The sequence below is a fragment of the Ursus arctos genome, unplaced genomic scaffold, assembly GCF_023065955.2.
Source record: "Ursus arctos isolate Adak ecotype North America unplaced genomic scaffold, UrsArc2.0 scaffold_1, whole genome shotgun sequence".
Classification (NCBI taxonomy): Eukaryota; Metazoa; Chordata; class Mammalia; order Carnivora; family Ursidae; genus Ursus; species Ursus arctos.
The window spans coordinates 33,844,614-33,870,147 of NW_026622763.1; the positions used below are offsets into that span (position 1 = coordinate 33,844,614).

At 40.7% G+C, this 25,534-nt stretch overlaps 1 protein-coding gene across 2 annotated transcripts; it reads right to left on the bottom strand.

Moving 5' to 3' along the window:
• Positions 1 to 6,779: 6,779 nt before the first annotated feature.
• RBM43 (RNA binding motif protein 43) lies at positions 6,780 to 25,487 on the bottom strand. 2 transcript variants are annotated; one of them, XM_057317589.1, is made up of 5 exons: positions 18,815 to 25,487; positions 16,514 to 17,145; positions 13,144 to 13,354; positions 10,697 to 10,785; positions 6,780 to 9,681 (listed from the first exon to the last, which is right to left on the bottom strand). In XM_057317589.1, the coding sequence occupies exons 2-5, from the start codon at positions 16,514 to 16,516 to the stop codon at positions 8,932 to 8,934; spliced, it is 1,053 nt and encodes a 350-aa protein (XP_057173572.1). In that variant the 5' UTR covers positions 16,517 to 17,145; positions 18,815 to 25,487; the 3' UTR covers positions 6,780 to 8,931. The 2 variants fall into 2 exon arrangements, with proteins under 2 accessions (XP_057173572.1, XP_026348597.1); XM_026492812.4 differs by lacking the exon at positions 18,815 to 25,487 and having other exon boundaries at positions 16,514 to 17,179.
• Positions 25,488 to 25,534: the final 47 nt, after the last annotated feature.

Genomic DNA, 25,534 nt, shown 5'->3' on the forward strand with positions numbered 1-25,534 from the left:
CCATTCAAAGTAGCATTACCATCATTTATTCCAGAATATCTAGCTGCTGTTTCCAAGATATCCCTGTTTTAATAGCTCCTTTATTTTAAACTGCTACTGTTACATTTCATTCATTACTGTATTTGGGAGTAACCAGGGGTTTCTCTAAAAGCAATCTGATGCCTTATAGTTGCTTTTGTCATTGCATAGGATGATGAACAATGGAACAGAAGAGCGAGAGAAAATGAAAGAAAAACATGTACACAGATAACAAAAATTCTTAATACTAGGACATAGCACCAGGTAGCAAGAAAAGGTGGGTATACACTACGTATAATTTACATATATTAAATTAATATATTTTAAAATAATAATTGATTATACAAAATGTTATGACTGGTATTTTAAAAAAGAAAGCAAGGGCAAGTAAAGACATACCTAATTAAGCAAGACTTGTTTGCCTTGAATAATTTTCACATCTATGAGTATATGGATATGCATGCATTTCCTGCCAAAATGCTTTAAAGATATTTTTGTTATTTATGTTCAAAAATTCTTATTGTTCTGTCACAAATCATTTTTAAAAATGCATTCCTGAAAGAAGTAGGAAAGCTAAATTAAAGTGAAAAGGAGGCAGGGTATAAATTGAATCCTATCTCTTAAATACTGGGTGAACACCCCCAAAGTCCCTCATACAGAAATTCTCAAAATAGCTGTAACTTAGTTATTCAAGACTGGTCTCTTAAACATGTGAGAAATCTTTCTGACTATGTCAAGAGAATACCAAATTTAGGAAAACATTGCCACCTTTGGATTCTGCACTAAAGCTAAGGTTCAACAACAAAATCCAATACACTTTTGATTAAACACGATTTCAATCTCCAGCCCAGCTCAAACCTGACTTGACTGTGGGCAGTGCTGATTTACTCCTCACTCCCCAGTGAAGCCTCAGGTTTTATTCTAGGAATGATATAAACAGGACCTAGAGAGAACTGTTTTTAATGTTTATATCACTCTCTATCAGAGTGACCTTGGCAACAACTGGACAGCTCAGATTTTAGGAAATGTACCAGTGTCAGATTGTTTTATTTTTGCAATTATACGTTGGAGGGATGAGAGCCAGACAGTAGATATTCCCACTACAAATCATTCTGAAGTCAGAACGAGGAATGTTCTGCATATCTGGCACCACAGGAGTGGGGCTGGTGGACGGCTGCATGAGGAGGCAAGGGTGAGTTGCACCATCACACCCCTGGATTATCACCCCCTTGCCACAGCCCCACCGCCGCGCCACGCTGGCTAGTGGCAGCGACAAGGAAGACAGAGACCCCCCTGGCGGTGCCAACCCCTGGAGAACAGCAAGAGGGGCAGGGCTTTGGAAACGAGGTAGTCTGGTCCTTCCAGGTCTCACAGAACGACAATTTCTGACTCATCCTTCCCGGCATCATGGGCATATCTGAGGGAAATGGCTGTATATACAGTCAGTTCTCCTTACTCGTGGTGGTTATGTCTTACAAAGTCGCTGCGAACACCGATTCTCAGTAACAGGGAGCCATCGCTCCGAGGGGAAATTCAGGGTTGGATTCCCGCAAGCTTCTGGTCACCACATTTTCGTCAACCCATCAATACATAACCTTGTTTTATGTGGATTTCCGCCTAAAGATGCTTTATTTCATGTCTACTGTTGATTCATTAACATTGAATTCATGTCCAACAGCACCATAACTCACTCCTGAATGAAGTTTATCGCCGCGGTATTTTCTCGGCAAAGCACGTCACAGCCTCCTTGCACGCACATCAGACAGGACCTCAACACTGCACTCCGGGCCACTTTCAACAGCAAAATCATCGCCAAAATGCACAGAAATGTGAAAAACATGGCACTAAACACCGCGAAAAGGACACCCGTTTACAGCAAAATGCTGAAATGCGCCGCCTCACCTTGTTCCAGAACATGCTGAGAGCATGCCGGTCACGCAACTCAAATTTTTTCCACCTTTCGCTGAGGTCCGGGAATGGGGTTACAAATAAATGTTATCAAGTAGGGGAATTCACAAACACAGAATCCAACGAATACTGACAACTGACTGCATCTGTGAGGCGAAAACTCTGTGTCTCGGAGGCGCACCCCGGGGGGCTGACCTACCTTGGCATGAGTACTGCTGAGTACAACACCGGGCAGAGTCTTCTTTCTTCACCTGCAGAAACTACTACCAGATCGGAGATAGATAGTCACAGGGCTTGAGCACCTGGCGGGTACAGACGCGGTTGGTGAAAGGGTTTCCATCGAAAATGTAACCCAGCATACCGGAAGAGTCCCACGCATGCGCCCTCGGAAAAACAGAACAGAACTGAAACTGATTTCCCGCCAATGCCTGATTTACAGAAGACCGATACTTATCCCCTGACCAATAAACAGCCACGAAAAATCTCCCCCCATCATCAAGCCAATACCCGTACAGCGTGGACTCTGGCAGGACTTTCTCCTCTTTGCACTCCTTGCCCATAAATACCGCCGAACCCACAAGGGACTGTCCTGCAGCTTCCTTCAGCATGCATTTCCCAAATTGCAATTCCTCCACTATTCCCGAGTAAGGTCAATTTCTAGAAATTTGACCTTGCCTTGGTTTACCTCTTTATTTAGGGTGACATAATGAAAGGACACCACTAGAGGCAACTCGTTAACCAGGATGGGTTCCCATGCAAAACTGAGCAGGTTTACCAGGTTTCTTTCCTTCAGCCGTGACCTTTCTGCTGAGTAAGTATTCCTAGCGCTTTCAGACTTAAAAGAAAGAGAGGACCCAGGGAAAAAAGAAAGACGTCTCAAAAATGCATACAAATAATGATAGGAGGCTTTCATTTAAATATTTAAATAGAATGTAATCTTACCTTATACTCCAAGGTGATAAAACATAATAGAGTACTTAAAAGGGTTTAGAGCAATTTCCTGTGTGGCATTGTTGACCACAAAGAACGAACTACAGAAGTACACTCCACCCCCACCCCATCATGCTGCCCCAGCAAAAAAATTAAGGGTGGAAGTTGAAAACTACCAGAATTTAATCTAACCTGGTCCAAGTTATCCTGCAGGTAGAAAGCTACAGAGTCACAAAGTGTGACTTTAACATGAAGGCAGAGCTCAGCCCTTTGGGGATTAAGAGGTAGAGTCATCAATTGTCAAAAAATCACTGAACAAAAATCACTCCTTCTTCCCCCAGAGATGAAAAACATCAGGACAAAATTCTGATATCCCCTTCCAAAATTATTCAGTGAAACAATGAACCCTGCTTCAGTTCTACCTCTGTACAAATGGGGATACCACTTCAGCGGGCATCTCTTTTACAAGAAATATTTTGTAACATCAGGCAGTATCTTCCTTACCATGCTGCTCGTATTATTAATAAAGGCCTGAAGCAAAAGCAAAGGTAGTGGCATAAAGAATGGAGAAGAGGAAACAAATCCGGGGAACGGTATGGAGATAGGATCCAAAATGCTTGGTCATTTATACAATGAGAGAAGGAAATTGTGCTACTCTTTTTACATTTGCTCTTTTTATTCCTTTCATGAAATCACTTATTAATTTAAACAGATTTCTCCCATAACAACAAAAAAGCCTTTTTTATATTCTATATCCCTCTTCCCACCCAACCCCCGAAAGACCGTATTTTTTAAGTTAATACTCTTGTAATAATCTGAATCCATAAAATATTTGTTAGACTAATTTCCTCCAATATTAAATTTCATAGAAAATCAAAAGGAGGCATATTCTACTCTTACTGTTTTTCTCAGTATTGCTAGAAATATGTTAACTGCAGGATAGTCGTGACACATATACATATGCTATATAGTATTTTTTACTGGTTAAATGTTTTAATATCTCAAGCATTAATGGGTAAACTGCTTATAAACATTGAGAAATCCCCCCCATTGACCTCCTAGTGCTGACAATAACCAGATACAAGAGTAGACAGATGCAGCAAATCTTCATAACTATCTAATTAAATCGCAAGAGACTTTTTGTCTCCCTAGTGAAACCCAGTCAAGAACTAGACAAATGGAAAGAACCATCCCAGGCACTTTTAAGGAATATGCTTAGTGCCTTCCTGCTAGGAGCAATTACTGACCAACCTGCATGAGAAGAATATAAAAGAGAGGGATACCTTGTTGCTTGACTTTCTCTTGCCAGAATTTCCTACATTGAAGGAAATAATACAAATAGGAACTGAAGACACATTCTAAAGGGGTAAGAGATTAATATCAGTATTTTGATGTTGGCAAGTGGGAAGACCATAAAAAGAAAATTCCTGGACCAATGAATACACATTTATGAGATGCTTATTTCAGTACAAAATCCTGTATAAATTCTGTGGGGAGCACAAAAATTGTTCATATATTTCATAGGTATTTGTGGAATGTTTATTATGTGCCAGACACATAGTGTTATAAACAGAATAAATAAAGTAGAAATAGACAAAATTCCTGGCCTCAGGGAGACCACATAGTCGGAAGGGAAGATGAGAAACTAACAAAATGTACTGTGAAATGCTGTCACAAGAGAGGGGGGTATAGAGTTTACAACAGGGGCCCACACACAAAACCACCTGTAAAGATCAGAAGATCCCAGGAACTTTTTTTGAAAGACAGCCATGTGTATTGGTTTCCTAGAGCTGCCATAACAAATTGCCACAAAGTTGGTGGCTTAAAACAACAGAAATTTATTCTTTCACAGTTCTGGAGGCCAGAAGTCTAAAACCAAGGGGTTGGCAAGAATTCTTCCTTGCCTCTTTCGGGTGCTGGTGATTCCCAGTCATCCCTAGCATTCCTTCCTTACAGCTGATCAGTCCACCCTCTGCCTCCGTTGTCACATGAACTTCACCCCTGTCTCCTCTGATCTCAGTGTCCTCTGCCTTTCTTATAAGGACACCAGTCCCTGGGTTAAAGCCTCACTCCAATCCGGCATGATGTCATCTTAACAAATCACATCTGCAAAGACCCTATTTCCAAATAAGGTTACATTCTGAATTTTGAGGGGATACTATTCAACCCACTAACCCAGGCAAGAAATGACATAGGCCTGATCTAAGGTAATAAAAAGAAGAGGGATAAGTCCAAAACAATGCCTGGTTTTCATGTTGGTAACATGTTGGTGCCCACCCTGAGATGAGGCATTCCAAGCAGAGGAAGCTTTTCTTGGGGTCTTGGTATTATTAAGTTCTTAAGAATAATGACTACTATTTTTAAACATTTATTACCTACCATGATTTCTAAAACTCACAATAACTCTGTGAAAATAGGTACAAAGTTCAGATTACAGCTAAGCACTGATGAGTAAGAAGGGTAAGGAACTGAAGCTAGAAGGGTAAGGAACTTTCCTAGAATCACTCAGTTTGGAAGAAGTGAAAGATGAAAGAGAAGGGGTGGGCAGAGAATATGGAAGAGAGTCCCCTGGAGTTGAAAGAGTTTTTATTTGCCTAGACCAGTATTTACACCAGGAAATGGTTCTAGAAGAATTAAATCTAGGCACTGATAGGTTTAATTACTATCTTTGGGAAAATCCATAATTGGTTTGTATGGAGAGATTCACAAAGGAAATCACACATTTCCTTCCCTCTACACTTTTGTGTGTGTGGCTCTCTTATTGAGGAATCAAGGAATCCTGTCCATCAAATAAGATTTGTAAAAACTAAGCTGCCAAAATTCAGCCATCCCTAAACTTGGCATTCACCTACCAAACCAAGTGCTGTTTGCCCTCCCTCCTCATCTCTTCACTGGGCTAATACCCATCCATCAGCTCTTAGCCTCTGGGAAGCTTCTTCTGACCCCTGTTAAAGAAAATCACTCAAAACACAGAAATAAGGCAAAAAATAATTTTGTGACCTTTTAATGTCTGGCTAGAAATGCTCCAATAAGCCCACTATTGGGTCATCTCTTTTGGGGAATGTAACTTCGTTTCACTTAATACCACAATTGATTGGGGCACTGACATTTTACAACTCAGTACAGTTAGAACTTTAACTTCTAAAAAACATGATAAAGTATGATTATTTTTTTCTGTCTAGCAGAGAAAACAACCCCCCAAATCACAGTTTTATACGCTCATCGGATATTGATAACCTTTGTTTCTAGTTTAGCAATCTTTATGAACATGCTTTTCCCTACTGATTTTTAAATTCTATTTCTCTTGTTCTTTTTCAACCAGTATTGTCATTCTGTTCGTTTACTCCTCGACAAGGCAAATAAAACTGGGACACATGCTCATTATCTTTTTCTATGAACATTATGCAAATAATTTGAAAATGGTTAACATATCCTTGCTAAGAATTGACAGTCCCCTCCACCTTACACCAGCTCCTTCTGTAGCAAGCACTAAGGTAATGGCTTGTTTGCCTTCTCTGCCAGACTAACCAGTGACTTCTAGGAAACCAGTGAACCTTTCTGTTGTACATCCCACCATTGTCTCCAGAACCCTGCAGAATGGTTGTCCCAGGGGATGAGCTCAACAAGTATTTCTGAATGCATTTCTTAACTAAATGCCTTGGAACCCTTTCTCCCCCTCTACTCCTTTGTCTCTCTTGATCTCAATCTCCTACATCTTCTTTTTTTTAACTGGATACCGGCCCTCTTTACTACCTGCAGCCTGTCTGAAAAACATCAACTTATTATCTAATTAAATGATAGGTTTTTCTCCCGGGGCAGACCTAAAACAGGGTGTAGGCCTGATAACAGAATGGAATTTGCATCATCTGCCTGGGCATCGGTAACCCTCAAAAATAAGTTTTAATAAAAGTCACTACTGCCACTTTGGAAAAAATACCGGTTTTTATTAAACATAGAAATTGATTATACAACTAGATTATTATAAGGAAAGTCTTGTTAAACTCTAAAATGCATGACAATATGTAAAAACATCTGAAATACATCATCTCAATCAGAAGATGCTATGTCCATACTTGTAAATTGATGTCTATCAGATCATGGAATGAGCATCATTTTTCCAATCCGGCTCTTTGTTTAAAGACTATTCTGTTGGTATTAAATTTGTGATAATGATGAAAGCCTTAGTATGTATCAAACTAAACTCTGTCAGGCATCAATTTATTGACTCTGCTTTAAATTCATCCCATGTGCCTAGTAGGTGAAAAATGAATCTGGGACCCTTCAAGGTTTTTCCTCTGTGGCTGATAGGATGCTAAATTTTCTCAGTAGAGGGCGCTGGAGAGACACTGCAAGAGTAGTCTTGTTCCTACTTCAAATTGTTCAATTGACAGGCTATTAGGGATCCAGTTTTTCCATAGAGGAAGCTAATCCCAGTACCCAGCTTCTGCAGCATGGGCAGCTTCTCCAACATTAGGCTCATGCAGCATGAGCAGTTGCTCACGTGTCCAGCCCCTGGCACACAAGGCCTCCCCAGCATTCAGGGCTTGTAAGAGCATAATGGCCGGCAGCACCCAGCCGCTAGCAGCTTCCCCCAGCAACTCCCTGAGGGCTTTGTGTAGTGGACTGTCTCTGGTAAGACAATTCCTCTGAACAGTTTCCTCCAGCAACCTAGAGGATGGATTTCCAGCAAGATCCCCTTACACAAACCTTCCAGCAAGTTCTCAGTCCTGGGACGGAGGGTGGGGGACTCTTCCATGGGTGCTCTATCTAAATTGTCTTAGATCTGCTATTCCTATATTTTTTTAGAGTTCTCTTTATTTCTTACTAGCCAATCCCTCATTATTCCAATCCCCTATTATAGTTAACAATTCTTTATATTAAACTCTCCCTATTCAAATTGCCGTGCGCCTTCTCCCTCCTGATTGGACCCAGACTGAGACAAACTCCTCGAAGCAAAATAAAAATAAGCACCTTTTAATTTAAAGACATCTTATTAAGTACTTGATATAAACAGCAGCTTGCCGTGAGCAAAAAAAAAAAAAAAAAGTTTATTCGAACAACAATGAAATATCGTATTTTAAAATATGGAAATATTTGGGATTTAGATGGCTAAGAAAAATGAAAGCATATAGAGAGATTTGTCTTATGCTTTTCTTTTGATATAAACAGTTCACGTCATCATGATCACATTTATTTACTTTGAGATAAGCAAGATGTATACATTTTATTATCCTAGGACAATATGCCCCAAGCACTTAAAACTATCCCATAAATCCAGGGGAGTCATAGACAACCAAATGACTTACAAGTTCTCATTTCCTTTCTTCAGTAATGAATTTTCAAATCCTTCTGTCATCTTTAAGGAAACATCCATGATTTTTTTTCCTCAAATGCTATTACTTTAACCGCACAATTATAAAATAAAGGGGGGGAATAAAGAAAAAAGACACTATATGTAATTCTTCATAATTCTAACAGAACCAACAATTTATGTATGTACTTAATAAGCAACAATAAAAAGGTCCCATATGGTCCAGTAGTCTTGTACCAATTGGATTTAGTCACGTAATGATTATGTGCTTCAGAAGTACTTTCAATCTAAGTTGCTTCTCAGTGAGTTTTGCCAGCATTCTAATTCTATTTGGAGTCAACACAAACTTTGTAAATGCTACGAAATTCCCAATGTCAGAATGATCATCCAAACTTCTTCTATGTTACAATTAAGGCTACTTCTCTTTCTAAGAATTTGGGGGTGCGGAGAAAGTGAGATTTCTTCAAATTTTAATGAGTTTTTTTTCAAAGTTTAAAGCCTTAAATATTATTTTTGTAGTCAGATAGGCCGAGTTTAACCCCAGCCCCATTCCTTGCCCACTGGATAACTCCAGACAAAAGCTTTAACCTCTCCAAATCCTAGGTTCTTCCACTACAACATGAGGATAGCAACGCCTGCTCTGAGGATGGTTTCGAGGATTAAAAGAGATAATGTGTGTAAAGCTGGCATCAGACACAGCATCGTCACTACTCAGTGAGGGAAAATAACTGCCATTGTCATTACTACTGCTGAGATCTCATCACCTAACTTTTAAACCTTATTAATTCCATTACCTCTTTTTTAAACAAGGCTACCTCAGAAGAAGATCCTATAATGTCAATGTGTGTCTCATAAAAATGAAGCAGAACCTGAGGGAACCTCGAACTTAGTTGTTCACATGCCAACTTAGTATTTCTTTTATCTCTACTTTCCTTTCCTTTCAAAATAAGTGTCTCCTTTCTAAGCTCAAAGTGAAGAGCTAGTGAATATTTCTCAAAAAGTGCTTTTACAACCTTTTCATTGTTTGGATGAGAACATTCTTGAGCATTTTTTATACAAATTGTGGTAATTTCACCATCCACTCTTTCCTCACAGAAAACATGACAGTTTTTCAATGTGCTTTCATAAAATCTGCTCTTTTTGAGGTAAAGGAAAATATCTGTGTCGAGAACAAGCGTTTCTCCTTTCCTCGCGGCCTCAGCTACTGAGGACCCGAGCGATGCCGAGGAGTTACTTTTCTGGAGATGCCTTCTGGGGTCCTGCCTAGTCCACCTTTTCCCCTCACTGATACAATTCCTTTTTTTTTCTGAAAGAGAACTTGCTTTTAATAGCAAAGATTCTTTGAGCTTCTGAATAGCCAGAAATGATCCTTGGACGGAGATTCTTCCATTGGATTCCAAAGGACTGAAGCATAAAGTTGGGATTTTCCTTTTTAGGTCCATTACCAGACTTTCTAGAGGGACTTGCCTCCGAAAAACAGAAAGATCGAGGACAGCTTTTACAGAGCTGAAGACCTAAAATTAAACAGAGAGAAATTAACACAGCACTGGCTAGTGGAGCAGACTACATAAACACATTCTTTTTCTGCCACGTTTTCTGTCTCCACAGCAGTTACCCCAAGCCAAGCCCCAACCACCCAGCACAGACTGGTTTCTTGCACCATAGCAGCCCATCAAAGGGATCCCACAACCCCATCGAGGCCACAACGTTCAGTTTGAGCTTGTCACAGTCCCTCACTGCATTTCCCAAAACAGAGATAGTCAATTATTTAGAAACAGAATGTTATTTGAAACAAAGCCTTAAGCAGAAGCCATACATTGTTACTATGTACAGATACACTCTGTTCTGACTCTTCTCTGTGGACAGGGGTCTCCCTAGAGAGCGCCTCTAGTGAAGTTCATCAGATGGCTGCCCAGAATCCCGAGTTTCTTAGTGAATAGTTTTAAACCAATGAATTTTAACTTTTTCCTGCCTCTTTAAAAGCTCCTTTTTCATGTTCATCTTAACTGGGTTTTTGTCCCCAAATAAGTCTTTAGGTAGATACCTGACATCCTCCATATGAGCATAAAAGCTCCTTGTTACTTTGAAAGCACCAAGAGGAATACACAGAAACATAAAATAGACCAGGCAATAAGCAAAAAATTTCAAGACACAGATTTGGCATTTAACACTGACTCGGGTTAGCAAGTTTGCCTTTTCTTTGGTAGGAATCACGTGATGAGAGTGCATTGTGTCTCCTATGTAGGGAACACACAGAAGAAACAGGATCCAGGGGCACCTCGGTGGTTCAGTTGGTTAAGTGGCTGCCTTCAGCTCAGGTCATGATCCCAGGGTCCTGGGACTGAGCCCTGCGTCCGGCTCCCTGCTCAGTGGGCTCCCTGCTCATTGGGGAGTCTGCTTGTCTCTCTGCCCCTTCTCCTGCTCATGCTCTCTCTCTCTCACTCACTCTCTCTCTTTCAAATAAATAAATAAAATCTCAAAGAAAGAAAGAAACAAACAGGATCCAGGACTGTCAGTATCACACCTTACCTTTTCACTGAAATGAGAGTCTGTGAACTGAGCAGTTCCAAACTTCTCTGCCTGATAGTGTTCCTGTTTTCTGTTGACATTCTCTGCACCTAAGTGGAAACACTGCCATCAGAAGTGTTTGTGGGATGACACACTCATAATTACTTTAATTATTAATAATAGAAATCTTCAACTCTATTATTTTGCACACCTGATTTTTTTCCTGCATTTTTCCTTTAAATTCAATATTTAAATAGTTTTCCCTTGTACTTTAAAATTCATTTTATGTGTACATATGATCCTAATCATATTTTTAAAACACACAAATGTATACATATATATATGAGTAGAAAACAGAAACCTCAAAGAAAATTCTCCCTTTGTTAATTATGGCCATGAGGAGACCACCTTCTTGAATCCAGGATACCACACTATCCAGGTTTTCCTCAGAATTCACCGTGTCCTTTGCTAATTTTCTTTCTCCTTCCATTCTCTAGATGTTGGCATGCCTCAGGCCTTGCACCTCTTAACAAACATACACCCAGCCAAGGGTTGATCTTGACAATCCCACAGCTTTAGACACCATCTCTAGATGGATCACTTGCAAATTCTGTCTTTGGCCTTGACTTTCCTTTGCGTATGGAAATCTCTACTTCATTGTCCAAATAAACATCTTAATAACCAAAATTCAACTCTTGATAACTATCCCCCTTCCAAAAGTACTCTTCCTCTAGTGTTCCACATCTTAGAATATGACACCTAATCTGTCAGCAAATCCCTAATGTCCACCAGTTCTCAGTCACCAGCCTGTTAACACCCTAGTCAAAACCAGCAACGACTACTGGCTCCGGCTCTCCACACCACTGCCAGAGTGACCACCTGAGAAAAGGCAGCCACACTTTGCCAGTTATCTGCTCAAAACCCTCCTTCTCACCCAGAATAAAATCCAGACATCTTGCCTTGACCTATAGCCTGCTTGATATAAACTGGCCCATAGCTACCCATCTGACCACATCTCCTTTTACCCTCCCCCCTACTCGCTCTGCTCTGGCTACTCCGGCCACCTTGCTATCTTCAAGATGCCCAGCATGATACCTTCTCAGAGAAGTTTTCCCAGTCTTTCCCTTGCCCTAGAACGTTCTTGCCCCTTATCTGCATATTCCCTTACCTCATTCAGGGCTCTGTTCAAATGTCACCTAAAGAGAATATTTCCCTACCCACTCTATCTAATAAAAGAGCCCTCTTCATCACATTCTATCCCTTTATTCTGTTTTATATTTTTTCATAGCACTCATATTATATGTTAATATCCACAAATAAATATATAAACATAAACAAATATGAATATACAAATAAGGTATAAACATACAAATTAATAAAACACCCAATGCAATATATATTCATTTATTTGCTTTTTTATTATCTGTCCTCCTGCACAGATGTATGCTTCAGGAAAGAAAATATTTTGCCTATTTCACTTACTGTTGTATCTGGAAGGCCTAGAATGGGGCCTGGCAAATAATAAGCACTCACAAATATTTGTGAACAAATGAAGGAATGAGCCTTCTCATTCTCTCTCTGAGTTACCAGTTCAACGTTTGAAAAATTAACTTCCAAAAACACTACAATCCCCTGAGAGAAATAATAAGGAGCCCTTCCTGGCATCCCTACCTGAGCGTCCCCATTGAGAAGGAAAGGTGCTCTGATAATCCAGAGTCTCTTACGTCTCTCTCTAGACCCTATCTTCCCTCAAGCAAAGCAAGGTCTTTTCTTCTGCTCCCAATACCACGTGGTATTTGACCGCCAAGATGCTGGCATGGAGACTCATCTTTCTCTGGCAATTTATTTTTGCCAGTCACCGAACTGTAAAGGAGACTGCCCCTCTCCAGAAGCCTAAAGGGATGAATATGTTCTACAGATCCAGTGTCCTCACCCATGTCAGGGATGGAGGTGAGGAAGAGAATGGCTCAATGTGATCTCAGATCCAAGCCATATCTCCAGTCCAACGTTATCAGTGATTAAGCCAATTCTGTATTAAAATATCCTTTCATTGGTTTGAACAGAGAGAAGCAAATGGTATGATTATATTGCTGAAGCCACTTGAAAATTCCCAAAGCAGTCATCTTGCTTGTGAGATTATAGATTATTTTTATGGGATTTTTTTCCTATATTTTACAAGCTTTCTACAATAAAATGTATCACTTTTTTTCCCAAGATCTAGACAGATTCCAAATATAGAAGGAAAGAAGTCTTCAAGAATTTGGCAGTTACTACCAACTTTATCATGAACCATTTTCACATATATTCTTGTTAATGCAATATTGTACCACTTTTATATTCAGAATAGAATAATATTTTCAAAAAGCTACTTTAAACTTTACCAATCCCATGAATCATCTTAATGAAATTCAGTTTTTAATTTCATTGCAGAAGTATTTCTAAGATTACAAAATTTGATTTGGAAATACCTTTTTTTTCTTTGAAGGTCACATTTGCAACTCTCCTGCTTCTTGTTGGATATATCACATTTTCAACAACTCCGCCTTCATTCTCAATATCTTGGAAGTGAGTCTTCACTACTGTGGTCAGTAATTGATCATTAAGAAGGCCGACCGAATGACCAGTAGCTGCAGCTGTTCTTTCAGATGTTTCGGGTTCCTTGCCTTTCAAAACTGATGCCTGCAAGAGAAACAGTAGGATACTTTTTAAATAGAAAAATAAGGTTCAACTTAATAAAGACATCATCACACACCAGTGGGGGAGAGGCTATTTTATTCAATAACGGTGCTAGTACAGTTGATTAGATACTTGAAAAAAAAAATTAAGGATAGATCTTTGCCTCACATCATATACCACATGAACTTGAGGGTTAAAGGTAAAAAGTGGACTCTTAATTTTTTTTATAAATGGAAAGCACTGGTTAATATTTGTCTGATTTTTGGAAAGGCCTAAAAGTAATGGCAGTCACAAAGGAAGAGATCAGAGATATAAATTTTAAAAATTTAAGTTTAAAAACAAATCAGGCTAACCACAAAACATGGTAGTTTGGAGATGGCTGTATGTCTTGTTGATTGTAGAGTCCGAAGTACATAAGCCAGTAAGAAACACATCTCCTACTTTTTTGGTCAGAATTAGAAAAAAGACACCATAAAAAATATTTAAAAAACAGGAACCATACTGGGGCTGCAATGGAGTAAATCCTGCCTTCCTGCACATATTTGAGATGGAATTCAACTACTGGGAGCATATGCTATTGCAGACCCTGCCACCATCCTGAGCACAGAGTACCAGCTACAAGTGGATCCTTCCCTGAGCTCACTCTCTCTGAACTTATATTCTCCAGGTAAGGGGCTTCTATTTCAATGTTTTGATTTGTTCCCTGGCCCATTTGGGGAAGTGAGCCATAAGCTGCTCCCAGGGCTCACACAGGTAGTCCAGCTGATTATACCATAGCTCAGACTCAATCTACCCTAAATTACCCCCGGGGGGGACAGGCTATCTCATGGGCCTGAGTTAGGGCTAACAGATCACAAAGATGCTTGGGGCTGTCAGTTCAGAGGGCTCTCTACTCAGAATAGGACTTCACTGGGGACAAGCAGGCTACTTCTGACCTCCCAGCTCAAGAAAACAGTCTAGGTACACAACATCTTGTCCATCCCAGTGGCACCTTAAAATGAAAGTAAAAGAATAAAAAAGGCTGAGGTCAAATTTTAATTAATGGTCAAATTTAATTAAAAATGCAAAAGACGAGTTCACACCAACAGCAAAGGGACAGAAGGGCAGGGGATGAAAATGGCTCATGTTGAGACATATAAAACAAAGGGAGTGTCTCCTGAAAATGAAATTCATAATAATCTATTGAGTATTTGTTACAAAAGATACTTTCAAATGGAGGAAAACAGAGTTTCTTAAAATATTCACAACTAGATTTTGTCGGAAACAGTAAAAATATATGTGTTCCTCCATCCTAGGATAGATCGGTATGATGTAATAATCCCAAAACAGTTCTTCCTAGCAGAGGAAAAGAAATGACATGAGATTTTCCAGCCATTTTACTTCACAGTTGTCTCTATACAACACTGGCTGTAATGGTCCACACCAATCTCAATGGTTACATGGTTAGTCAATTAGCTTTCTTTTTGCCTTTCATCAATATCAAAGAAAAACAATCAATTTAAATTCAGAAAATCTTACTCCACCTCTGCCCTCATCAATACTAACGCCATATTTCTTTATTCAAGTGTCTGCATTTAATTTATCTTTGAACTCAAAGGAATTCTCCCTGACAGCTATTAATCTCTTCTATCCAACATTAAAAAAGAAGAAGAAGAAGAAGAAGAAGAAGAAGAAGAAGAAGAAGAAGAAGAAGAAGAAGAAGACGTCTTAGAAATAACCCCTCCAGGGGCGCCTGGGTGGCACAGCGGTTAAGCGTCTGCCTTCGGCTCAGGGCGTGATCCCGGCGTTATGGGATCGAGCCCCACATCAGGCTCCTCCGCTATGAGCCTGCTTCTTCCTCTCCCGCTCCCCCTGCCTGTGTTCCTTCTCTCGCTGGCTGTCTCTATCTCTGTCGAATAAATAAATAAATAAATCTTTAAAAAAAAAGAAAAGAAAAAAAAAAAAGAAATAACCCCTCCAGGGGTGCCTGGGTGGCTCAGTCGTTAAGCGTCTGCCCTCAGCTCAGGTCATGATCCAGGTCTCAGGGCCCTGGGATCCAGCCTGGCATCCAGCTCCCTGCTCAGCAGGAAACCTGTTTGTCCCTCTCACACTCTCCCTGCTTGTGTTCCCTCTCTCGCTGTGTCTCTCTCTGTCAAATAAATTTCTTAAAAATCTTAAAAAAAAAATAAATAACCCCTTCAAGAGTTACCACAGAGGTACAGGGCTTTGAAACAAGAGCAGCATTTTGGCCAAGAGTTATTAAGGTGATGGCATTTTCCCAGTATCAATGATAAATTTTAAGACAATTTTGACCATAGTGTCAGAAAGCAAAAAGCTATGAAAAAAAAAAAAAACCATGGTGAGTTTTTTTTTGTAAATAAGGCAAAGAGAGAAATTATTAGATTTATTCCTTGCATTCACGTGTATCTCTTTTTTAAAAAAAATTAGTTGTTTATTTTCATTGACATTGCCTTTACTGCTGCCAATAAACAAAATCTGTACTGGAATCTCACGAATGCTTTGGCATTTCCGGGACCTAGCAGTTAAAGGCCCTGCCACCGCTTTCAAGCCCTCGTTGGAAAGAACCCGGAAGGCTCAACCTTGACCTTGCTCATGGTTCTTGCTAGCCAGCACGGATGGTGAAAACACAGAGCCCTTTGTGCCTGGAGAAAGAACTAAGGCCACAAGAGAGGATTCCCACTAATGCAGACAAGACATCAGGATGCCTTCCCAACTTGAATCCTTGGCTCGAATCCTTCTTGCTGGCCCTTTTCAAAAGGAAACAGTGGCCTCCATTTCTGGGTAATTCTCTCCGCTCTTGTTCCCAAGAAGGGGGAGGCAACAGTTAAGCCTGTGAAGCGACTCCTCGACGTGACAGCTGTGTCCCTGACCATGAGACACTGGGTGCGGGAGGCCCCTGGAGTGGCGCCTCTCTCACCCAGCCCACTACGAATTTCAAGCGCGCGCAGCACTGCCACAGGAGCAGGTGCGAGAGAAGTCAGGGCCAGGTCCGCGGCCGTCGGCCTCCGCGGCAGGTGGCTCTCCGCCAGCACCGGGCTCCTCCGCACGCCGCCCGGGACAGCTCCGCACCCCCGCCCGCCCCGCTCCGCGCCCTTCTGCGGGACCGAGGTAACCGGGCGGGAACGACCCTGCCCCGCAAAACGCAAAACAAAAGCAACTTGCCATGGCAGAGGAGAGACGCGCCTTCGGCGGCGGGAGGACCCAAATCGAGCACAGCGCGGGCCACAGGGCGGGGCCCGGCAGGCAGGTTTTGCTTTCAGTTCTTGGCGGCGGCTAGCCTGGAGACCTTGCCAGAAAAGGACGGCCCCTCCACCCCCTCCCGCTGCGCTCTCTGCGCCTCTTGGCCTCCGGGCTGAAGCCCCGACCTGGGCCGGCTGCTGCCTCGGTAGTTTCACAACTTTTGAAACGGCGCTGGAGAGGGGCCAGCAGGAATCCCCGGCAGTAATTCGGGAACTCTCAGGGTGCTGTGTCTGTCCCGTGCTCAGTGGCTCTCTGGACCGTCCCTTCTGCGGCGTCAGCTCCCCAGTCGTGGGACTTCTCACCACACCACACCTGTTTCTCCCCTTCCTCGCCTGCCTGCCCAGGGCCAGGCGCGCGGCGGTCAGGTGCGCAGGGCACGGGTTGAAAAGCGTAGGGTCCCTGTCAACAGAGAGCTCACCATCTTGTCCACCTTCCGACTCCAGAGTCTGGCACCTAGGGGGGCACAAGTAATCTGCATACACGGCTTTGAAGTCAAGAGAGAGCATGAAGAAGAAAGGCAAATGGCTGGCAAACGAGGAAGTTTGGCTCCACTCCTAAGAAATACAAATCGAAATCATTATGAGATCCCTTTTTTCCACGATTAGATTGGTAAAAATTAAAAAGTGTAGTAATACCAGTGTTAGCCAGAGCGTGAGGAAGCATCCGTGTTGCTGCAAGCAGAGATAGATGCAAACATTTCTAAGAATTTTGGTCCGTTTCAAAATGTAAAGTGATAAAGAAGTGTGAAAATGCATAGACTTAGCAGTTCCACTTTCAGAAGTGAAGTTATAGTGCACAAGTGGAATGAAGATATTGTACACAAATTTCAACCGTGCATTGCTTTAATATGTGTAATTTTTTTTAAAGATTTTATTTATTTATTTGACAGAGGCAACCAGGGAGAGAGGGAACACAAGCGGGGGTTTTGGGAGGGGAAGAAGCAGGCTCCCAGCGGAGCAGGGAGCCCGATGGGGGGCTCGATCCCAAGACTCTGGGATCACCTCCTGAGCCCAAGGCAGACGCTTAACGACTGAGCCACCCAGACACCCCTAATATGTGTAATTTTTTATAAAGTTTTTTCATTCAGTTAATCCATGAGTAGACCTACTATAATTATATGGCTGATCGCACATCTACAGGGCCCAAGACAATGAAGATTTTAAACAGGATGAGGTAAATCTATATGTAATTCCCCAGCTCAGACTTTATCTTCATATTCCTACACCTAAATGCCCGCTTGTATGTGTAATAAGCACATGAAATTTAACAAGACCAAGCAAAACTCTCCTTCTACCCTTTCTTCCCTCTCAGTAAATAATACCACCACCCACCCAGGAGCCCAAGCTCATGAATCACTTGTCTTCAGTGATTCCTCTTTTCCTTAGCTCTGTTAGTACATCCCATAAACAGACACTCTCTCCAACTCCACTTTCACCAGCCAGATCAAGTCTGCATCCAGCCTTGTTCCCCTTCAATTCATTCTGGATACCACACACTGAACAATTCTTTTTTAATGTAAATCAGGTTTGCTCTTGTTTAAACACTGTTGTTTTCCCATTGCACTTTTTAAAATACTGTACATTTGTTTTATTTTTTATTTACTTATTTTTACTTTAAGTTCCCATTGCACTTTGAATAAAATTTACATTTCTCACCCGAAAACCAAAATGGCCTTGATCTGCTTTCTCTGGCTAGACCCCCTAAACTGTCCTCACTCCCCCTGTTCTGACCACACAACAAGCCATCTACTGGGGTCTTTTCTTCCCTTTGTTTTTTTTTTTTTTTTTTTTTTTTTTTGACAGAGAGAGAGAGCACAAGCAGGGGGAGCAGCAGAGGGAGAGGGAGAAGCAGACTCCCCGCTGAGCAGGAAGCCTGACATGGGAGCCAAATCCCAGGACCCTGGGATCATGACCTGAGCCAAAGGCAGATGCTAAACCACCTGAGCCACCCAGGCGCCCCTTGCCGTTGGTTCTCTGTCCAGGCTTGAACAGCTCCTCCCTGATCTTCACTTTACTGACTCCTCGCTGTGACTGGAGCCTTAGCTCAAATGACCCTCTTCAGAGAGACTGCTTCTGATTACTCAGTTTAAATTAGTCCCCCAGTTTTTAAACTATCACCCTGTCATTATGTCTTAATAGCATCACCTTTTTCTAAAAATATCTTCATATATTTATTTTTTTCTCACTTGTCTCCCCCCACATGGTAGACATTAGTACTGCTCACCAATGTTGCTTGATGTTCTTAATTCAGGTACCTGGAGGGATTGCCCTTCCTCAGCCTTTGATTTAGGCAAGGCCATATCATTTATTCAGGCAATGAAAGTGCAGAGAACTGACATGTCTCATATTTGGGTGAAGGTGTTTCACTGGCATCACAAGAGTCTTCAATGCTCTCTTCTTGGCCTTGGTGCTCATAGAAGACTGCATCGAAGGAAATGTGCATCACTGAGCCAATGTGCAGAACACATTTGCATTAGAGAGTTGCCTGGACCCATAACAAAATATATGTGAATGAAAAATAAAGCTCTGATGTTTTAAGCCACTGAATTTTGTTCAGCAATATCACCTAGCACACTCTAATATAGCCCACTAGAATCAAAGAACACCATGAAAATATTTGCAAATTACTTATCTAATAAGAGATTTATATCTACAATATACAAAGAACTATTACAACACAAAAATAAGATGACCGAACTTAAAAATGAACAAAAAAATTGAATAATAGACATTTTTTTCAAAGAAGATACATGAACAGATAATATGCACATGAAAATATACTCAGCATCATTAGTCATTAAAGAAATGCAAATTAAAACCACGATGACATGCCACTCCACACTGACTGAAATGGTTATAATAAAAAAGACAGATAATAACATGTTGTCAAGAACGTGGAGAAAGGAGAACTCTCATACACTGTTGGTGGGAAAGTAAAATGTTACAGCCACTTTTTAAAACAGTTTACCAGTTTCTCAAAAAGTTAAGCATAAATTTACCACATGGCCAGGAAATTTCACTCCTAGATAACTTGCCGAGAGAAATGAAAACATATGTCCAAACTAAGACTGACATGTTCATAACAACATTATATATAATGGCCAAGAAGTAGAAATAACCCAAATGACCAACAATTGCTCGAAGGATAAACTAAACGCAGTATATACATACAATGTAATACTACTCGCCAATAAAAAGGAATGAAATACTAATACATGATACAAAGATGAAGCCCAAAAACATCGAGGGAAGCAAAAAAACCAGACACAAAAGATCATATGCTGTATACTTCTGTTTAACCAGAAAAGACAAACACATGAAGAGAGAAAGGAGAAAAGAGGTGCCTTGGGCTGGAGGTGGGAACAGAGATGAACTGTAAATGGACATGAGCACCATGATCCAAGCTGGGATCTTCTCCAGGGAATAAAGAAAGATCTGAGATTAGAGTCAGGAAGGCAGGTCTACCCATGTGTGCCATGGAACCTGACTTAGAATGACCCTTAACCTCGTATGTTCCAACTATTCCAGCTTGTACGTGCTGACGGGGCGCAGGACAATGCTATCCCCAAAATATGGCCGCTTGGCATACTGAATACTTCAAACGGAGGGAAAAAGAGAAAGGACATGTGCAAGGACTTTCTGACGTTCCCGGAAGCGGGTCATAAAACCCTCTTGTGTTTTATGTAACCCTCATTCCTCCCTGTATCCAGAAGAAAGGAATAGCCTTGCCTCCAAAGACAAAAGGACACAGAAAGGAATCTGAATGGACAGGCCTTGCTGTTTCCCTTTGTTTACTACGCTTAGCTAACACTCTTTGTCCTATCATCTCCGACTTTTTATGACTATATACTCATCAACTTTAGTGTAAAAACACTCGGGTTTAAGCATTTTTTGGGTCTTCATCTCATTATAAAGGCTCCCATATCACATAAAATTCATATTAAATAAATTTCTATGCTTTTCTCCCGTTAATTTGGTTATATCAGTTTAATTTTCAGGCCCAGCCAGGGACTCTAGGAGGGTTAAGGAGTATTTTTTCTTCCCCTAATGTGCCAAACAATCCTTGAGGAAGCATGACTCCAAATGTGGCCAAGATGATTCTAGCAGCTTATTACAGAAACTGCATCCAAAAAGTATTTTAATCTCTTACAGCCCCAGTTATGAGGCCTCCCATCTCACTGTACTTTGCTCTGAATCATAGCTTAAGTAAAATCACATTGGTTGACATTTTCCTGGACGTTTTTAATTTGTGATACCAAAAAACAAAAATAAAACCCATTACTGGATATTTCATCTGTATCTTGTTAATTATTTAATTTCATAAGATGTGGCATATATGGTGAAGATTTCTAAAAATAGCATAAGAAGAAAATCATTTTTTAAAGTAGTACTCAGTGGTGAAAGGGAGCAATAAAATAGCCCTTACTATACTTATAATAAAAGTACACACTGATGCCTACCTTTCTGGAAAGCAATTGTAACCATATGTATCAAGATCCTTAAAAAAATTTATATCCTTCACCCTATCAACCTAGTAATTATCACCTTGAAATGAGATTAGAATTGCAGAAAAAGATCTGTATTCTAGGATATAAAAGGGTTTACATACATCATAGCACATATAAATGTGAAAAATTGAAAACAATCTTAATGTCCTACAATGGAGAAATAATAACCCTAGAAATAGGTTATATTCACAAAACGAAATGTGATATATGGTTGGGGAAAAAAATTGGAAAGGAGGACATAAAAATATTATTATCTGGGTGTGGATTTTTTTTTTTTAAGATTTTATTTATTTGACAAAGAGAGCACAAGGAGGCAGAGTGGTAGACAGAGGGAGAGGGAGAAGCAGGCTCCCCACTGAGCAGAGAGCCCAATTCAGGACTCAATCCCAGGATCCTGGGATCATGACCTGAGCCGAAGGCAGGCGCTTGACCGATTGAGGCACCCAGGCACCCCTGGGTTTGGATTTTTGAAGATTATTATCTTCATTATCGTTTGTGTATCTTTCAAGAATGAGCATCTTTTTTTTCAATACCAACTAGATATCATTAATGCTATTCATCGTACATTTTTGGCTTCCTGCCTTCCAAGCATACCGTAGGATTGAACATCCAAGCTCCTTTGTGGTTGGGTGGGGCCATATACTTAGTTCTGGTTGAGTTGTGAATGAAAGGGACACTTCTGGACCAAGAATTTAATTGCTATTTCAAGACACTTCAAAGCTCTTTTCCTCTGGCATGACATCCAGCAATAAAGTTGTTGGCTGCTGGGGTGCTTCAGTGGCGCAGTCGGTTAAGCATCCGACTCTAGATTCCCGCTCGGGTTGTGATCTCATGGTCGTGAGATGGAGCCCTCCACCCAGCTCTGTGCTGAGCAGAGCGTCTACCTGGGATTCTCTCTCCCTCTGCCCCTCCCACAAGTGCTGTGTCTCTCTCGCTCTGAAATAAATAAATCTTAAAAAAAAAAAAAAAAGTTTGTGGTTGCTGTCAGTCTGGGTCCCTCTGAGTGTCTACCCTGAGCACTCTTTTTGTTGACCCATCACGGGCATGTAGCATGACCAAGGAGTAACATTTTGTTGTTTTGGCCTCCGAAATGTAGAGGCACTTTGCCACATAGGCATCATATAGTCTATCCTGACTGATGCAGAGTTGGTATTCTGGAGCATTGCTATAGTCAAAAGAAAAAAAAAAAAGACAATCCACAACACAATCTAAAATATATGGCTTTGGTTTTGGGGCAGGTAATTAGAAAATAAGTATCAGAGATTAGAAGGATGGTGATCCATATTATGTAGTGGAAAAACATTTGGTAAAACTGTCACATGTGATAGCTTGGAAGGCAGATAATGTACCTAATTAGTTTGTCGTTTTTTTAAAAAGGGTGTGAAAAACAAAATTAGTAGCATATGTCTGTTACTATTGAGTGCATTTGACAAAGTAATATAAAAAAGAAATGAGCTTAGAAAAGAATCGGCCAGTTGGAAAGCCAGCATGAAAGGGAAGAGAGAAATCCAGAAATATGGGAACTTGGAGGATGGAAGAAACCATACGTCTCATTCTCAAATACTAAAACCTTTAAGTAACAAAGGCTGATTAGAACTCTGCTCTATTGCAAGGACCAAATCAATAATCAAGCCTTGGATCTCTGAACAGATTAAGGTCCCTCAGAACAACAACAACAAAAAACAGTTAAGGCTGTTGAATTCAATAAACCCGTTCAGCTAGACACACTGGCTCAGGGAAAAGAAACTAAAAGTGGTCTGATAGACCAAAGTACCTACAATTAAGTAAAGAGAGGGAGAGAAGAATAGGACCAAGAAAGCAGAGAATTATAGCAACGCTAAAAAGTGAGTCTAGAAAAAACTGTCGGTGTGGCTATTAGCACATGTAAGCTGACTGAAATAAAGTAGATTAGAAGCCTATTAAATGTGTGAATTATAACAGCTAACTAGCCACCAGCCAGAGTAAAGAGACTGGAATGGTTCAGAACTTTAAAAATTTTGGTCCCAAACGTTGATCATAGATAGTGTACTGAATGAATAACCTTTTCAGCCTCCAAGAAGGATATATTCTAGATACGGAAAAGGAGAATAATGGAAAAAGAATGCCCGGGAGCTATACGGACAATGAGCAAGAGAAGAATTTCCAGAGTGGAATCATGGCCTAACCCAAATTCCACACTCAGGGAGTATGAAGCATGTATCCACTCAGCGAGATTTCAGAATGGCTTTGGCCCAGAGACCACTACTTGTCCCCCATTCACCCCTTTTTCCAAATTTAAGAGTTTATCGCAGTTCACTTGTTCCAGTCCCACTACTGTCTACTGTGGGCTGTGGTATCTGCATAAAGAGTAACATTCAGACTTGATACGGAAACTACCACATGCCACCTAGAGTTCACGCACCTTGAATTCGATATCATGACTTAATGGAATTTTGGGTTTTCCCCGCTGGGGTATGGGTGAGTGTGTTTTGTGTATGTGGAAGAGTGATCCAAATATTGATGATCAGTAGGACAGGAAAGACCACATTCATTAACATTCTGGCTCAACTATATCGGCTTCTCCCCATTTTTACAAGACCAAATTTTCCAGTCCCTTTTTGTTTCAGTGAGGTCAGATGACTATTTCTGGCCAATGAGATGGGAGACAAAAGATGTGGTCACTTCCGAATTACAGCATTTAATTCCTGGTGCAAGACTGCAGACTTCACTTCTCCCCACCTCCATGTTTCTGGAAGTGTGTCTCACGATGGGGCCTTAAGTGATTAGGACAAAAAGACTCCCCTACCAACCTTTGTTGAAATTCAACATGAATGAGAATTAAGCTTTTGTTCTGTTAGGCCCCTGAGATTCGGGAGGTTGTCGTTAGAGCGTGACCTAGGCTATCCTGACGGAGAAACCCACAAAGGGCAAGAGGGATGGTGATTCCACATATTCATCTTTCCTGACTTATATGTTGACAGTGTCTCTTCACACATCAAGTGGAGCTGTCTCATTCTGGACACACAATATAAGGCCTCCTGACTTCATACACCAGAGTCAACACAGTATCTTTTGGTCACTTTTCGAAGGCAACTTTACTTCTATAAAATCTCTAAAACTCTAGAAATAAGCAGGAGAGTCAGTGCTTGATTTCTGAGCTCTTGCCAGATCACACAAGGGTGGAATGGTAAGAGGAGCCTAATTTTCCACAATAAGTAATAATTATTAAAAAACCGTCGTGAATATTTAGAATTGAATGAAATTATCTATTTTACTGCCTGAAGAAGACCCCCAAAAGAAACAAAAGTGACTATTTCAAACCTTGACCTAAATATTAGGAAAACATTCTTTCTGACTGGCAGTCTGCCACAGACTAAAAATGACACCTTTCGTGCCAGTGAGACTGTACCAATCAAAACAAATAGGTTCTTTAAATTTTTCTGAATATTTTGAGGAGCTTGAAATCATCTTACCATTCCCAAAGAACAACTGACATAGGAGAGATTTTTTCCCCCTAAAACAGAATATGAAGTTATTATAAATTGTCCAGTTTTTAGGCACCATCTCTCATTCTAAAGAGAAATGTGAAAGCAATGAATACTTCTGATGTCACGTAACAACTTTAAAACCTAAAAATAAAACATCAGAAGCAAGCCAGGCTTCTTCATTTTTTTTTTTTTTTTTTTTTTTAGCTTTCCCTTTATTTTAGATGGCAGGCAGCATTGGGTATTTAGGTTTAGAATCTTTTCTAAAGCATTTCATTTCTGCCAGCATTTTAATATGAATTTACTTCTGCCTTTATGGAACACAGCATATTAGGATAAAAGCTGTTCCGGTGTTCTTTACCAAAGAAGAATTTTACCTTCTCTGGATAGGAACTTCGCACCTCACTGTTTAGTTTCTACAGCTTAGAACCAGTGGGATGCTAATGACTTGGGTGTCTCTCAAAGTAAAATGTAAGCCCCCGCAGAGCAGCTCCTCCGCTTTCAGCCTCAAGTGCTCCTCGGCATCTAGCCTGATGAGTGATGAGCCACCAGCTTTGCATTTACTCCTCCCTTTATTCCAAGGACGCCATTCCGTTAAACTTCTTCTTTCCCTCTTAAGTGTGAAAGAAAGAAAATTATGGTCTTCACAAGTTCTATTTGGAGAAGATGTTTTGGAAAGAATCAGGGGACACTTGGCACTGTGGGCGAAGAAAATTTTAAGTAAAAAGACCACACTCAGCTCTGAAAAATACCTCTGGGGCTGAGGAGGAAAATGCTACACGATGGGAAAGTGGGAAATGGTTACTCTTGAAGTCCCTTGAAAGTCAAAGTCTACGGAAATCACAAACAGCTGAATGTAACATTTCTTTTGGGAAATGTTAAAGTCAAGTCTGCATATTGGTGGACCTGGGGCCAAAAAAGAATTGGCCCACATGCTCATGACCAAATAAGCCAACACAGCAGAGGGACAAT

Excerpts from the sequence above, each read along its gene's own strand:
- RBM43 (XM_057317589.1), bottom strand. Across the intron at positions 10,786-13,143 it reads GACCTTCAAAGAAAAAAAAG|GTGCAGAGAATGTCAACAGA; the intron begins GTATTTCCAAAT and ends GTTTCCACTTAG. Across the intron at positions 9,682-10,696 it reads ACTCTCATTTCAGTGAAAAG|GTCTTCAGCTCTGTAAAAGC; the intron begins GTAAGGTGTGAT and ends GTTTAATTTTAG.